Source organism: Heterodontus francisci, chromosome 1 (genome assembly GCF_036365525.1).
Source record: "Heterodontus francisci isolate sHetFra1 chromosome 1, sHetFra1.hap1, whole genome shotgun sequence".
Taxonomy (NCBI): domain Eukaryota; kingdom Metazoa; phylum Chordata; class Chondrichthyes; order Heterodontiformes; family Heterodontidae; genus Heterodontus; species Heterodontus francisci.
The window spans coordinates 60,276,332-60,293,604 of NC_090371.1; the positions used below are offsets into that span (position 1 = coordinate 60,276,332).

The 17,273-nt window shown below is 46.0% G+C and overlaps 1 protein-coding gene across 1 annotated transcript in view; it reads left to right on the plus strand.

Moving 5' to 3' along the window:
• Positions 1-17,273, plus strand: part of oacyl (O-acyltransferase like) — a 72,548-nt gene that overhangs the window by 46,229 nt on the left and 9,046 nt on the right. Inside the window, exons 13-15 of the mRNA XM_068058148.1 lie at positions 1,652-1,765; positions 3,501-3,630; positions 13,745-13,931. Coding sequence (XP_067914249.1) covers positions 1,652-1,765; positions 3,501-3,630; positions 13,745-13,931 — 431 coding nt within the window. The remainder of the gene's footprint in view (positions 1-1,651; positions 1,766-3,500; positions 3,631-13,744; positions 13,932-17,273) is intronic.

Genomic DNA, 17,273 nt, shown 5'->3' on the forward strand with positions numbered 1-17,273 from the left:
GAGCCCTCGACGTCGGAATCCGTGGCAGGGAGGTCTGAAGATGGCCTCAGATGAGGCCAGCCAGGGACTTTGTACCAGTGTGGCCCGGCCTGATATTGCCGGCGGCGGTGAGGCCTCGTGGCGGTTGCCCACCCGCAACCCCCCGCCACTCGGCGATGGGACCGCAATTTACATTTTTAAATAAATTAAAATACCTGCATTAATTACTCTCCCATCGCCTCCTGATGTCCTGTCGTGATCTTCTCACCAGCGGCCGGCACTGCCGCATCTTTGGATCCCCATCTGGGGAAACGAGGCGTAACACTGGTGGGGAGCAGGCAGGAGGTAAGTTTCTCAGTGCAGGGGGTGGGCGGAGAGGGGGAACGGGATCAAATTAATGTCATGGGTGTAGAGGATGGTGGGAAGGGTTATAGTTTAAAGTTTATGCGGTTGGACGGGGGGTAAAATATTTGGTAAAGGTATGTGCTTTTGGGGGGAAAGGGTAAATAATTAATTTAATTGATATTGGGGGTGGGAGAGGGGCAAAAGAGATGTATTTATTTAATTTAATTTAATCTTTCTTGAAATATTTAAATTGGCTGGTAGGGCTAACAGCCCTTTAAAAATGGTGTCAGCACCTGCATAAAGGCAGCTTACACCATTGCCAGGGACAGATGGACCGCCCCCTACATGTGATCTGGTACGGCCCGGCCTGGCTGCGGCAGATCTTTGGCATGCGGACCACCATTTTGTTCGCCTGCTGCTCCTACAAATATAGTTCAGTCCCCATTTTAAAGCTGTACATTCTGTTCTTATTTTTGTGTAATACTGTGATACTACACTATTTATAGTTGCATATGAAACCTTATGGAAATTTGGGAAGCAGAGAAGTAAGTTTGCATCATAAGAATTTCTCTGTAGTGCAGGCTAAAAGATCAAAATTGATGCTACAGTACCACCAATGATGGAAGGGTGCAATTACAGCATCGCAAATTTGCATGGATAGTTTCCATCACAAATATGAACATATGGCCCTGAAACTCCTGGAGATCTGACAGGTGGAAAGCTTTAATTCCACCAAGGCAAAACAGAAAGGTGGGCAGGAGCTTGTTTTGCCAGGTTTCTGCCTCATTTATATTGGGTCTTTAAATTCTGAGAGAGGGCCCATGGCTGGGTCTTCTGCCAGCTGAGCACTCACGAGGTATAAAAAAACAACAAAGATCGATAAAAGATAGAAAAGCAGTTTCAAAGTATTTGTTTTCTTATATATCTCTTTAAATGCACTTCCAAATACAACACACTCCAAAGAAATCCTTGGTGCCCATTTTAAATGGGTGGGTAATAACTCAGTGAAATTTCTTTGCAAACTCCAAGAAATTACAGAAATAATCAAATGATGTTACTGGAGTTTCATTAAAATATTGGGGCATCTATTGGGAAATCTGGCTGAGGTTGCATCATTGATGATGCAACAGAGGGAGGAAAATGTGGAATAGTCTGGGAAAATTCTCTTTATTTACTTGCATAGCCTTCAGATGACCTGGCCTTGAAATAATTTCTTAATGGGGATAGCTGAAGATGGAAAATGAGTGTCTCTGCCATTAGTCATCAGGATGAGCAGGATCCGTTTATTGTAAAGAGCAGGCATATTAACTTTTCTATCTGTGTTCAGGAATAGATTGCTAATGATTGCCCTGGCAGGATTTCTGTTGTTGGCTTGTTTTATTGCCACTGCTTTGATCTCCTGGTTCTTCAAACTGCCAATAGGACTTCACTTTGATACCAGGTAAGCACTGAATCTGAACACTGATACAGGCCTGGGGAGTTCACGCTGGCTAATACGTATGCGTCTCGAAATTCCAGTCAAGATATTAACAATAAATGCTTGTTGAGTTTATATGACATTCCTCCATTTGCTTGTTGAACAGAAGTATTAGCCTGTTCCTTTTAACCCAGATAAATTGGTTAAAAAACAAAGTGCTGGAAATACTCAGTGGTCAGGAAGCATCTGTAGAGACAGAAGCAGAATTAACGTTTCAGGACTGTGACCTTTCATCAGAACTTATTACATTGGTTTAAAGGTTCCTTGGAACTGCTCCATTCCACTGCCATAACTTCATTGTAAATACAACAGAAAAGCTGTTTACCTGCATAAATGGGGTTCCCACCACTCTTTCAGGGAAGTTACAGCAGCGGAGTGGGAGTGGGTCTGAGAAAATTCCTGAATAATGTCTCCAACCAAGTTGTGGACAGATGAATGTCATATAAGTGCATGAAACATTCATCCACTGATATCACTAACAGTAATTTCCAGGCAATAATTTCTAGTCATAGTCAACATGGGACAAACGTTATGAGGAATTATAAGATATGATTTATACCCCATGGGCTTTTATTATGCATTCAGTTTATATAAACCATCTTACAGAGCTTCAGAATATATCTCTATACTTTGAAGACTCACTCTGAGTTAGATCCATGGATGGAGTTATGTTGAGGTGAGGGCAAAATGCTGAGTGGACATCCCAGTGAGTGGTGCAGCAACCATTATTGCTTCTAATTTATTTTATATTAATTACTGCGAGTCAGAAACTCAATGCAAAATGGTCAAATTTGCAAATGAAGATAACTAAGAGGGACAGTTGAAGCTGAGGAGATAGCTTGGAAATTACAAAATGAATTAGACTAAATTCGTAAATGGGAAGATCAATAGCTGATAAAATTTAATATGAAAAAGTATAAAGTACACAGGAAGAAAAGATGGGCTACATAAGTACTGCATGAATGAAGTCAAGTCAAGATAGCTAAAGATGAAGTTAAACAATACCTAGTGGTTTTAGTAGAGTCAGAGCTCAACGTGCCCATACAGTGCAGAGTAGGAATCGACAATGCAAATATATAATGAAAACAGCAGAGTACGTTAGAGAATGTCATGCTTAAACTGCAAGGCCTGGAATTACCTGGGGGTTCTCCTGATCTCAAGACATAACTTCAACAAATCACCAAAATCCCCAGAGGAACAGCATAAATGGCTGAACTCAGCCATTTCTCCAGGGTCTCCATAGATCTTATGCCAAAATCTAGGACCTAAAGCATTCTGTCAGACCACATCTTGATTGCTGTATCAGTTCTGATCACAAAGACACAAGGGAGAGATTCAAGCCTTTGATGTGATTCAGAGAAGATCTATGAGACTAATTTCTTGTGCCACAAGCCTGAGTTATGTAGACCGGGGAAACTTGGGCTTTTTAATCTTAAAGGAGATGACTGAGAGGTGACTTCACAGAGTAAATAAGAAAGAAAATGTTATGGAATGGGTAAATCTTGAAAACTACTTCAAACTAAACCATAATAGGGTGACAAGAGGACACAGGATCAATTTTGAAGTCTCGCACATATGAAAATGTTGCCGTTTTTGAACAATGTGGCACTGGACGCTCCCACTGTGAATTTATTAGATAGCATTGTTTTAAAATACATTCATTTTCTATTACTAAACATTGTATTATATTTGTCTTCAGACTGCTTACACAAGGGGCATACAATATACAGTACTATACAAAGCCTTATTGTCGTTATGGTCCATTTTTACTTGGAATTATGCTGGGCATTTTAATGCATCACAGAAAAGCACCTTTGCTGACAACCAAGGTACAAAGAATGAGGTGAAAAAGGTCAACAGCAGACATTAATGTTGTGTTTGTGCAGTAGTAACAACTTGCCATAAATGTATCTGTAAAGAATTATGAATATTCTCTACAAACAGATCACCTAAAGTTGACCTATATTCTAAAGTTTTGTAGTCATAGGATGCACATATTCCAGGTGGGCTAGCAATTCTGAGGCATGCAGTCTCAATGTTTAGCTCAGTATTCCCAACCCTCTTCCCATCATTGACTATATTGAGGACCAGTAACTGGATGTGCCATGACATCCTGTGGCAAATCCCCTGAATTTCGACACTTACTGCAAGCAGTTAAGTTTGCTGCCTGGATGTTACAACTTTGCCGAAAAAAAGTCAACTAAGCAATGAACAACAAATCATTAGTTCTAACTACATTATAAGAACATTTTATAAGAAAAAATATATTATTGGACAGGCTCAACTCTTCAATCTCACTCACTCTCCTCCACAGTCTTTATTTTATCAATACTTCAATGTCATTGCTCCTCTGAACTTAACTCAGCTCCAAATATTACATGTTCTGCCACCATACCCCCTTTAAATCCATTCAGTTTTCATCGTGGTGACAACATCAAGACTGCCAAAGTCACCAACAATATCCTCTGTGACCATAATCTTGGAATGCTATCCTTTCTTGACTCCTTGACTTTCACAATGCACTCAACAGTAAATCATCTTTCCTCTATTGTCCATTTCCATGAGACTGCCATTGCATGGTTACACACCCATTTTCCTGAAAAATAAAATAACAGAAATCAAAGTGGATAAGTCATTGGACCACCCTAGGCTAATGCATGTCAGAGAGGAGATAGCAGAGACCCTGATCATAATGTTCAATCCTCCTTAGATATACAAATTGCACCTGGGGGTTGTATGTTAGCCACTGTAACATCTCTGCTCAAGCAAGGAGAGAAGAATAAACAGATGCAGAGGAGGCCATTCAGCCCATCGAGTCCATGCCGTCTCTCTGCAGAGTTATTCAGTCAGTCCCCCTCCCCCACATAATCCCCGTAGCCCTGCAACTTTATTTCTTTCATGTGCCCATCCGATTTCCTTTTGAAAAATCGTTGATTGTCTCTGCTTCCATCACCTTCGTGGGCAGTGAGTTCCAGGTCATTACCACTAGCTGTGTAAAAAAGTTCTTCCTCACGTTCCCCCTGCATCTCTTGCCCAAAACGTTCAATCAGTGTCCCCTTGTCTTGTACCATCAATTGTTGTCTAACTTATCTAAGCCTGTCATAATCTTGTACACCTGTAACAAATCTCTCCTCAATCTCCTTTGTTCTAGGGAGAACAACCCCAGCTTTTCCAACCTAACCTTGTAACTAAAATCTCCCATCCCTGGACCCATTCTGGTAAATCTCCTCTGCACCCTCTCAAGAACTCTCACATCTATCATAAAGTATGGCAACCAGAACTGGATCCAATACTCTAGTTGGGGCCTAACCAGAGCTTTATATAGGTTCAGCATAACTTCCCTGCTTTTGTACTCAATACTGCTACTTATAAAGCCCAAGACCCCACATGCTTTGCCTGCCATCTTTAAGGATCTGTGCACATGGATCCCAAGATCCCTCTGTCCTTGTACATTCTTCAGAACTGTGTCATTAAGTCTGTATTGCCTCTCCCCATCTCTACTGCCGAAATGCATAACCTCACACTTGCTTGTATTAAATTCCATCTGCCACATGTCTGCCCATTCTGCTAGCTTATCTTTGTTCTGTTGCAGGCCGCTTGTGTTATCCTCACTGTTTGCCATTCCTCCAAGTTTGGTATCATGGGCAAATTTTGAAATTCTTCTCTGTATTCCAAGGTCCAAGTTATGTATATATAGCAAAAAAATCAGTGGTCCCAGCACGGACCCTTGAGAAACACCACTGTCTACCATTCTGCAGTCTGAAAAACAAACCTTTACCGCAACTTGCTGTTTTCTGTCCTTAAGCCAACTTTTTATCCAATTGGCCACTGACTGAATTCAATTTTGTTAACCAGCCTTTTATATGGTAATTAATCAAATGCGTTCCTAAAATCCATATCGACAACATCCACCCTTCATCACCTTCTCTGTTACTTCATCAAAACGTTCAATTAGATTAATCAAGCAAGATCTACCTTTTACAAATCCATGCTGACTAGCCTTAATTACCTCAAACCTCGACAAGTGTGTACTGATTATTTCCCCCTGATTATTGTTTGTAAAACCTTACCCAAGACTGATTTTAAACTAACTGGCCGGTAGATACTATTGCTGTTCTTGCACCCTTTCTTGAATAAGTCACTCTCCAATCCTCTGGCACCTCCCCCATATCTAGGGAAGATTGGAAGATTATGGCAGGCCCTTCCACCATTTTATTCTCATTCTCTCTTTGCCAGTCCTACTTTTCTCTTCACCTCCCCTCTCAACTTATTGGATTTGGCCTGATTCTCACTTGAAGACTTCACCCAATATGCATCATACACTGTCTTTTATTGTTTCATCATAATCTCTATCTCCCTCGTCACCCAAGGAGCCTTGTTTTTGGTTCCCTAATTTTTGCCCTTTTTGGAATGTATCTAGCCTGTACCTGAAGCATCCCTTCCTTAAAGATAACCCATCGTTCTACGCCAGCGTTTCCTGCAGTCTTTGGTTCCATTTTATCCTAGCTAGATCCCTTCTCATTGCATTTTTAAAAATTTATTCATGGGATGTGGGCGACGCTGCCCATTCCTAATTGCCCTTGAAAAGGTGGTAGTGAGCTGCCTTCTTCAACCGCTGCAGTCCATTTGGGGTAGGTATACCCACAGTACTGTTAGGAAGGGAGTTCCAGCATTATGACCCAGTGACAGTGAAGGAAGGGCGAGATAGTTCCAAGTCAGGATGGTGTGTGACTTGGAGGGGATCTTGCAGGTGGTGGTGCTCCCATGTATTTGCTGCCCTTGTCCTTCTAGTTGGTAGAGGTCGCGGGTTTGGAAGGTGCTGTCTGAGGAGCCTTGGTGCATTGCTGCAGTGCATCTTGCAGATGGTACACACTGCTGCCACTGTGTGTCGGTGATGGAGAGAGTGAATGTTTGTAGATGGGGTGTCAATCAAGCGGGCTGCTTTGTCCTGGATGGTGTCGAGCTTCTTGAGTGTTGTTGGAGCTGCACCCATCCAGGCAAGTGGAGAGTATTCCATCACACTCCTGACATGTGCCTTGAAGATGGTGGACAGGCTTTGGGGAGTCAGGAGGTGAGTTACTCGCCTCAGGATTCCTAGTCTCTGACCTGCTGTTGTAACCACGGTATTTATATGGCTACTCCAGTTCAGTTTCTGGTCAATGGTAGCCCCTAGGATGTTGATAGTGGGGGATTCAGTGGTGGTAATGCCGTTGAATGTCAAGGGGAGATGGTTAGATTCTCTCTTGTTGGAGATGGTTATTGCCTGGCACTTGTGTGGCGCGAATGTTACTTGCCACTTATCAGCCCAAGCCTGGATATTGTCCAGGTCTTGCTGCATTTCTACACGGACTGTTTCAGTATCTGAGGAGTCCCGAATGGTGCTGAACATTGTGCAATCATCAGTGAACATCCCCACTTCTGACCTTATGATTGAAGGAAGGTCATTGATGAAGCAGCTGAAGATGGTTGGGCCTAGGACACTACCCTGAGGAACTCCTGCAGTGATGTCCTGGAGCTCAGATGATTGACCTCCAACAACCACAACCATCTTCCTTTGTGCTAGGCATGACTCCAGCCAGCGGAGGGTTTTCCCCCTGATTCCCATTGACCTCAGTTTTGCTAGGGCTCCTTGATGCCGTACTCGGTCAAATGCTGCCTTGATGTCAAGGGCAGTCACTCTCACCTCACCTCCTGAGTTCAGCTCTTTTGTCCATGTTTGAACCAGGGCTGTAATGAGGTCAGGAGCTGAGTAGCCCTGGCGGAACCCAAACTGAGTGTCACGGAGCAGGTTATTGCGAAGCAAGTGCCGCTTGATGGCACTGTTGATGACACCTTCCATCACTTTACTGATGATTGAGAGTAGGCTGATGGGGTGGTAATTTGCCGGGTTGGACTTGTCCTGCTTTTTGAGTACAGGACATACCTGGGCAATTTTCTACATTGCAGGGTAGACACCAGTGTTGTATCTGTACTGGAACAACTTGGCTAGGGGCGCGGCAAGTTCTGGAGCACAGGTCTTCAGTACTATTGCCGGAATATTGTCAGAGCCCATAGCTTTTGCAGTATCTAGTGCCTTCAGTCATTTCTTGATATCACGCGGAGTGAATCGAATTGGCTGAAGTCTGGCATCTGTGATGCTGGGGACTTCAGGAGGAGGCCGAGATGGAACATCAACTCGGCACTTCTCGCTGAAGATTGTTGCAAATGCTTCAGGCTTATCTTTTGTGCTAATGTGCTGGGCTCCCCCATCATTGAGGATGGGGTAATTTGTGGAGCCACCTCCTCCAGTTAGTTGTTTAATTGTCCACCACCATTCACGGCTGGATGTGGCAGGACTGCAGAGCTTCGATCTGATCCGTTGGTTATGGGATCGCTTAGCTCTGTCAATCGCATGCTGCTTACACAGTTTGGCACGCAGATAGTCCTGTGTTATAGCTTCACCGGGTTGACGCCTCATTTTGAGGTATGCCTCGTGCAGCTCCTGGCATGCCCTCCTGCATTCTTCATCGAACCAGGGTACTTGAAATTAGCCCTGTTTCAATCTAACCATTCCTTATATCATTCCTTGATTTTCTGTGTTGCGAGTCTAAATCTTATGATGCAATGATCATTCTTAGCCAAGTGTTCCCGCACAGACACTTGGTCCACTTGGCCCACTTGGCCCACATCATTTCTCAGCACCAGATCCAACAATGCCTCTTTTCTAGTTGGGCTGAAAACATACTTTTCAAAGAAGTTCTCCTGAATACAAATCAGAATTTCTCTCCCCGCCACCCACCCCCCCCCCCACCCTTTCTCTTTACTCTAACATTATCCCAACCAATATTTGGGTATTTAAAGTCTCCCAATATCATGCACATCTCTGTGATTTTTCTGCAGATTTTTTTTTCGTTTCCTGGGATGTGGGCGTTGCTGGCCAGGCCAGCATTTATTGCCCCATCCCTAATTGCCCATGAAAAGGTGGTGGTGAGCTACCTTCTTGAACTGCTGCAGTCCATGTGGGGTAGGTACATCCACAGTGCTGTTAGAGAGGGAGTTCCAAGATTTTGACCCAGTGACAGTGAAGGAACGGCGATATAGTTCCAAGTCAGGATGGTGTGTGGCTTGGAGGGGAAATTGCTGGTGGTGTTGTTCCCACGCATCTTCTGCCCTTGTCCTTCTAGGTAGTACAGGTCGCGGGTTTAGAAGGTGCTGCCTGAGTCACCTTGGCGCTTTGCTGCAGTGCATCTTGTAGATGGTACATACTACTGCCACTGTGCGTCGGTGGTGGAGGGAGGGAATGTTTGTAGACGGGGTGCCAATCAAGTGGGCTGCTTTGTCCTGGATGGTGTCGAGCTTCTTGAGTGTTGTTGGAGCTGCACCCATCCAGGCAAGAATATTCCATCACACTCCTGACTTGTGCCTTGTCGATCTTGGACAGGCTTTGGAGAGTCAGGAGGTGAGTTCCTCTATTTCTCTCTCGCTCACTATTTGGAGGCCTATAGAATGCCCCTAGTAGCATGATCATGCCCTTTTTGTTTCTCAACTCTAACCAAATGGATTCTCTCCTTGACCCCTTAAGGACACCCCCTCTTTCCAACACTGCAATGTCTTCCCTAATTAGTACTGCCACCCCACTGCCCTTTTTTCCTTCTCTATCTTTTCTGAACACTTTGTATCCTTGTATATTTTGAACTTTTGAACTACAAGAAAGCCCCCAGCGATTTAACATCCGCAGCACTTAAAGCAGCCAGAAGTACTGCACAAAGAACAGCTAGGCGTTGCGCAAACGACTACTGGCAACACCTATGCAGTCATATTCAGCTGGCCTCAGACACCGGAAACATCAGAGGAATGTATGATGGCATGAAGAGAGCTCTTGGGCCAACCATCAAGAAGATCACCCCCCTCAAATCTAAATCGGGGGACATAATCACTGACCAACGCAAACAGATGGACCGCTGGGTTGAGCACTACCTAGAACTGTACTCCAGGGAGAATGCTGTCACTGAGACTGCCCTCAATGCAGCCCAGCCTCTACCAGTCATGGATGAGCTGGACATACAGCCAACCAAATCGGAACTCAGTGATGCCATTGATTCCCTAGCCAGCGGAAAAGCCCCTGGAAAGGACAGCATTACCCCTGAAATAATCAAGAGTGCCAAGCCTGCTATACTCTCAGCACTACATGAACTGCTATGCCTGTGCTGGGACGAGGGAGCAGTACCCCAGGACATGCGCGATGCCAACATCATCACCCTCTATAAAAACAAAGGTGACCGCGGTGACTGCAACAACTACCGTGGAATCTCCCTGCTCAGCATAGTGGGGAAAGTCTTTGCTCGAGTCGCTCTGAACAGGCTCCAGAAGCTGGCCGAGCGCGTCTACCCTGAGGCACAGTGTGGCTTTCGTGCAGAGAGATGACTATTGACATGCTGTTCTCCCTTCGTCAGATACAGGAGAAATGCCGTGAACAACAGATGCCCCTCTACATTGCTTTCATTGATCTCACCAAAGCCTTTGACCTCGTCAGCAGACGTGGTCTCTTCAGACTACTAGAAAAGATCGGATGTCCACCAAAGCTACTAAGTATCATCACCTCATTCCATGACAATATGAAAGGCACAATTCAACATGGTGGCTCCTCATCAGAGCCCTTTCCTATCCTGAGTGGTGTGAAACAGGGCTGTGTTCTCGCACCCACACTTTTTGGGATTTTCTTCTCCCTGCTGCTTTCACATGCGTTCAAATCCTCTGAAGAAGGAATTTTCCTCCACACAAGATCAGGGGGCAGGTTGTTCAACCTTGCCCGTCTAAGAGCGAAGTCCAAAGTACGGAAAGTCCTCATCAGAGAACTCCTCTTTGCTGACGATGCTGCTTTAACATCTCACACTGAAGAATGCCTGCAGAGTCTCATCGACAGGTTTGCGTCTGCCTGCAATGAATTTGGCCTAACCATCAGCCTCAAGAAAACGAACATCATGGGGCAGGATGTCAGAAATGCTCCATCCATCAATATTGGCGACCACGCTCTGGAAGTGGTTCAAGAGTTCACCTATCTAGGCTCAACTATCACCAGTAACCTGTCTCTAGATGCAGAAATCAACAAGCGCATGGGTAAGGCTTCCACTGCTATGTTCAGACTGGCCAAGAGAGTGTGGGAAAATGGCGCACTGACACGGAACACAAAAGTCCGAGTGTATCAGGCCTGTGTCCTCAGTACCTTGCTCTACGGCAGCGAGGCCTGGACAACGTATGCCAGCCAAGAGCGACGTCTCAATTCATTCCATCTTCGCTGCCTTCGGAGAATACTTGGCATCAGGTGGCAGGACTATATCTCCAACACAGAAGTCCTTGAAGCGGCCAACATCCCCAGCTTATACACACTACTGAGTCAGCGGCGCTTGAGATGGCTTGGCCATGTGAGCCGCATGGAAGATGGCAGGATCCCCAAAGACACATTGTACAGCGAGCTCGCCACTGGTATCAGACCCACCGGCCGTCCATGTCTCCGTTATAAAGACGTCTGCAAACGCGACATGAAATCGTGTGACATTGATCACAAGTCGTGGGAGTCAGTTGCCAGCATTCGCCAGAGCTGGCGGGCAGCCATAAAGACAGGGCTAAATTGTGGCGAGTCGAAGAGACTTAGTAGTTGGCAGGAAAAAAGACAGAGGCGCAAGGGGAGAGCCAACTGTGCAACAGCCCCAACAAACAAATTTCTCTGCAGCACCTGTGGAAGAGCCTGTCACTCCAGAATTGGCCTTTATAGCCACTCCAGGCGCTGCTTCACAAACCACTGACCACCTCCAGGCGCGTATCCATTGTCTCTCGAGATAAGGAGGCCCAAAAGAATATTAAGCACCCAGTTCTCGCCATTTTTAAACCACGTTTCCATTATTGCAACTACATCATATTCCCATACTACTATACGTGCTTATAGCTCAACCACCTTATTCACCACATACATTCATTATAATTGTGTCTTTGCATTCCTCATAGCCCTTCTCCGTCTGCTCCTAATCATAGATCTGTCCATCACTCTCACATTATATACCTTATTCCTCTTTTCTAATTCTATATGCTGGTGCCCACCCCCCTGCTAATTTAGTTTAAACTCTCCCCAATCACACTAATGAACTTCCTCATGAGGATATTGGTCCCAGTCCTGTTGAGGTTGTTCCAGAGATTACTACCTCCGAGGTCCTCTTCTTTAAGTTCCTCCCTAGCTCTTGAAAATCTGACTGTAGATCCTCAATATCTGCTCTTACTCTTTCCTTGGCACCAATGTGTACCACAACTTCTGGTTTGCTCGCTTCCCCCTGCACCCTCTCCATGATGTCCTTTATCCTGACACCAGGGAGGTAACAGACCATGTGGGACTCACAATGACCGTTACAGAAATGTCTGTCTGTCCCCCTAACTATGGAACCTTCTATAACAACTGCTATTCTGTACTTTGCTGCTCCCACCTGTACAATCCCTTGCCCATTGGTGACATGGTCTGGACTGCACTCCTTCAGGGTATTGTCACTTCCAGCAGTCTCCAATGCTCAGTACCGGTTTGACAGTGGCACATACCCTGAAGACTCCTGAACCTCCTGCCTCTTCCTAGTCCCACCCACCTAGTATCCTGAACTCTTACTGCCTGGAAAGTACAATCCAGGGAACTTTCCTGATCCCTCATGCTCCCCAGTGATTCCAGTTGTCCCTTAAGTTCAGATATCCTGAGCTCGAGCCGAAGCAGCTGGAAACATTTCCTACACACGTAGTCACCCAAGACATTGGAAGTGTCCTGGATTTTCCAAATGGTGCAAGAATTGCAAGCTACAGGTCACAGCTGGCTGTCCATGGTGAAAACAAAAACCCTATGACCTCATTTGCAATTTAGTTGGTACTTTATTTAAGCTATTAACTTTAATTTATGCCTCTCGACTTACTTTGTGCTAATACCCTTATTAATTTACTTACTGTTATAATTACTCCAATTTAAGTTTTTAATTTCCCAGCTCAAAATTTGTACAAATGCCCTAGTTTCAAGAGAAAAAGAGGAATACTCACCAACAAATCACTGATCTGCTTTCCTGTGACATTAAACTTTGATATTTTTTTTTAACCTGGTCAGTTGACTCTTAACCCTCCAGAGCTCTCTGGTCACCGCCGCCAGTCTGGTTGTGCTCTCGCTCTCTGCCATTGTTGTCTTATTCCTGCTGCCAGTCTTGCTGTGTTCTCACTCTCTGACACTTCTGTTATCACTGCCGCCAGTTTAGCTGTGCTCTTGCTCTTTGCCGCTGCTCTCTTATCACTGCTGTCGGTCTCGCTGTGAGTTTAATGTCAATTGCAGGCAAACTCTTAGGGGTTGATATTCAGATTCTGCTTCATAAAATTCTCAACCCTGTATACAAATCAGTCCATGGCTTCGCTCCTCCCAATCTCCGTAATCTCCAGAACAACAACCCTCCGATGTATCTGTTCTCCTCTAATTCGAGCCCTACTGACAGTCTTAAATTGGTTGTCAGCGCAATTCTTAGCACACTGAGGATTATTTAGCAAATGTTGTCCAATCGCGGAATCACATCTAATGTTGGACACTGTTTTGAGTTTTGTAAGTATGGGCTGTTTGGGTACAGCACGTACCTTGCCTGTTGTGAACAGTGGAAGGGACATTTTTTTTTTATGTGATCCGCCAGTCTTTGGGATGTACGGCCTATATACCTAGCATCACACTGATATTGAAATTCATATATCACATTTCTCATTTGTGTGACAGGCAGAACGTCTTTTGGGCAACATCCTATTAACGGCTAACACCACATGTGCTGTTACTGCATAGTAGCAGTGTGAAACAGCTCATAAAGGCTCAGTGCCCATTCCTGTTCTCTGTGAAGTTCCAATGGACCTGGTTTTATGCTAAATGCAAATTGCTACTGCTGCCAATTAACATCATAATGCTTTCTTTTCTAGACTTCTGTTCTTACTGGTTGGCTGTGTTCTCTGATTACAATGGCTACAGTGATAGCATTGGGGTATGCACTGGATGACTCAATTGAGTCCTACTCTGTCCTTCCTGTGCTGTATCAGGCATTGCACAGAACTGCATGGGCTGCTGCAGTTGGCTGGATCATACTTGTAAGTGAAGAAGGATATGCAGGTACAGTACTCTTATAGTTGGGAAATACAGACAGCCCTTGGGATTTTTCACTTGTTAAACCTTAAACTAGATTTTTCACTGGTGCATTCAGATTTTCCCCTGTGATTGACTGGACAGCAAGCTGTGATTCCCAGCCAGGACATCTGGCAGAGGCTTAACTCCAGAGGAGCACGAGTGAGTCAACCTGAACTGCCCTGGTGCACCTCCTGACAATTATTTTAAGAGTAGGATTGGCAGAATTGGGAACATTTCGGCTCAGGTGTAGAGAATGTTCCAAATGGCATATCCCAATTTGCATTTATAGGGCTGAATTTCATGCGGGCGCTTGGAGTGGAAATGGTGGCATGGGTGGGACGGAGAATTGCGGAAGTGTCCGTCTAGAAATCCGGTGTCATGACGTAGGTTCCAGATTTAGTCAGCAGCAGGAAAGCACCAAGGGCAGCATTGTTGTCCTGACACGACAGGAATGTAAATTATGTTGTAGAACACTTACTTTTAATACATTTTCATCTAATTCATCGTGATTCAATGGGGGCCTTGGGGTTAAGTGGACGGTGGGCGACCCTCACTTGCCTTTGGATTCCTGACCATTAAAAGCTGGTGGCACCAAAGCAAGGCCTCAGTGCCGCGACAGGTAGGCAGTCATGTCCAGAACTGCATAGAGGAAGGGGTCATGCAGAGGCCATTGTTGGACTGCAGTGCTGTGTGGTGTGCAAGATGGGGGTGGGGGTCAGGGTCTAGGGTGGGAGTGCTGGCTGAGCAGGGTCTCAGGTGCTCTGCAATTTGGGGGCTTGGTTTTGGATGCCTGTATCGGGTGCCCAAACTGCTGGATGAGAAGGTCGGCTATCAGCGAGTGTGGGCACTGAGGGCCATCAGGAATTCTGCCAGGAAAAGTAGCAAAAGCTCAGTTGTCAAGGCAGGGTCGTCTCTGCATTGACAGCACTCTGGAGGCCTATTGGTCACCTGGCATGGGCCTCATACACCCTGTCTTTTTGGACTGCAATGGCGTGATGCGGCACCTTCAATGGAGGGAGGCCAAGAGGCAGCTGCAAGCTGCACCTACCCATGAAGATCCACAAGGAGAGCAGCAGCAGCTGGCCATTCCAAGAAGAGAGCACCTGCGACAAAGAGTGTTCTGGACTTGAATTAGCTACAACCAAATGTCCTAGCACTATTGTCAGCAAAGACTACGCCTGTCCAAGGAGGCTGTCACTGACTTATGCATCATGCTGCACGATGAGTTGCAACCTATGAGATTTGATGGGTCACCCTATGCTAGTAGCCCTGAAGGTCAGAGTTGCACTAAACTTTTACGCATATGGATAATTCCAAGGATCCACCGGGGACATGTGTGGGGTGTGCTAGGCAGCAGCCCACTGCTGTATCAAGGAGGTGATCAATGCCCTGTTCAAGTTGGCCAGTGACTATGTACGCTGCCAGACCGGACCTGACAATTAGGCCGAGCGAACAATCGGATTTGTGGCCATTCAGCTGGAATCTCCCAGGTGCAAGGTGTGATAGATTGCACACATGTGGCCATCAAGGCACCAACGGACCAGTCAGCCACCTTCATCAACAGGAAGGGTTTCCATTCCATCAATGCTCAACTGGTCTGCGACCACCGAAAGCGTTTCCTGGCATATGTGTGCCCGCTTCCGAGGACGCAGCCACAGCACCTAAATACTTCGACAGTCCCAGGTGCCATAGCTTTTCAGGCCCCCCACTCGCCTTCAAGGATGGATTCTCGGGGGCAAGGGCTACCCATTGAAGACATAGCTACTGGCGCCTGTGAGGAACCTTCTCACTGCAGCGAAGGAGAGGAACAACATTTGCCACGGCTGCACCTGAGCGACCATTGAGCAGGCCACTGGGCTGCTGAAGATGAGATTCCACTGCCTAGATTGATCCGGTGGTGCCCTGCAGTATGCCCCTGCAAGGATCTCGCATATCGTTGTGGCCTTCTGCGCTCTACACACCCTAGCACTACAGAGGGGGGAGGCCTTGGATGACGCTGACATGACTGAGTGACACTCCTCCATTGACGAGGAGGACGTGGAGGAAGGAGATGAACAAGCAGCATTGGATGTTAAAGCCCTTCCACTGGAGTCCAGGCAGATTCTGCGACAGGCCAAGAAGGCAAGACACAATCTCATCCTTTACCTGCTTCCAGCCACCATGATGGCCACTCAGGGTAAAACCAATAAAGACTCACCTCAATGCATGCAGTCTGTCGCCTTCTTCCTATTTGTGTTCTGTGTCTATTGCCCAGCTGACCCATGCACTGGTGCCTATGGGAGCTCATATTCAAATGAGGGCTGTGCCTACATTGGCATCCACTAAGGGGGAAGGGTGAAGTTAGCAGCTCTCAATTAAGGCTTGATAGAATAATCACTTTTACACAATAAAAGTTAATTGCTTGATCAAAAGAACTTTATATGATGCAGCACATGTCAACTTTCAAACACCCATATACCACCAAGTGTCTCTAGGTGCTTTTCTTTATAAGTTTTCGAGTGATTCTACGAGGTGTGAGCCCATCGCAGCAGCTGGGCTGGAGGCAGGCTGCTGATCAGGCTGCTCCTTGGCCTGTGATGACTTCGGCGGCTGTTCTCTGGCTGCCTGAGTCTTGGAGGGCGTCGGCTGCCAGAGGGTTTCCTGCACAGGTGCAGGACTCTACTCAGGGGCCGCGGCTACTGGAGCTGGGCTCACTGGCAGAGGGGCTGAGCAGCCACTGACCACACTTGGAGCACCCTGAGGAGAGTCCCCAGCTGTGGAGGTCAGCCCCTTCTCCTCCCTGCACACCAGACACCTTGTCCTTCTTTCACCTTGTCACTGCTGCATGGAGCTCGTGTGCAAGTCTGTGTTCATTTGTGGGATCTGGCTCTCCATGAGGGTCGCCAACTTCTCGATGGAGGAGGCCATGCGCTCACATGCCTGAGACATGGCAGCAGTCATGGCATGGATGGACTCCTCTACTGTCCACTCATGGCTAGGCATTGCTTCTGGCATCTCCATCATATGTTGCCTTACGTCTCTCTGCAACTCTGACACCAGAGGCTTGTAATCAGCCTGGGGCTCAACATGTTTCAGGTCAGTGACCCTTCATCAGATCCTTAGCAGAACTGACCTGAAACGTTAAATCTGCTTCGCTCTCCACAGATGCTGCCAGACCTGCTGAGTATTTCCAGCATTTCTTGTTTTTATTTCAGATTTCCAGCATCTGCAGTCTTTTGCTTTTATTTCTGTAAGATTTAAGGTAGTTATGAAAAAGGACAAAGATGGACTGGAAATAAAGGTACTGAATTGTGGGAAGGCCGATTTCAATATGATAAAACAGGATCT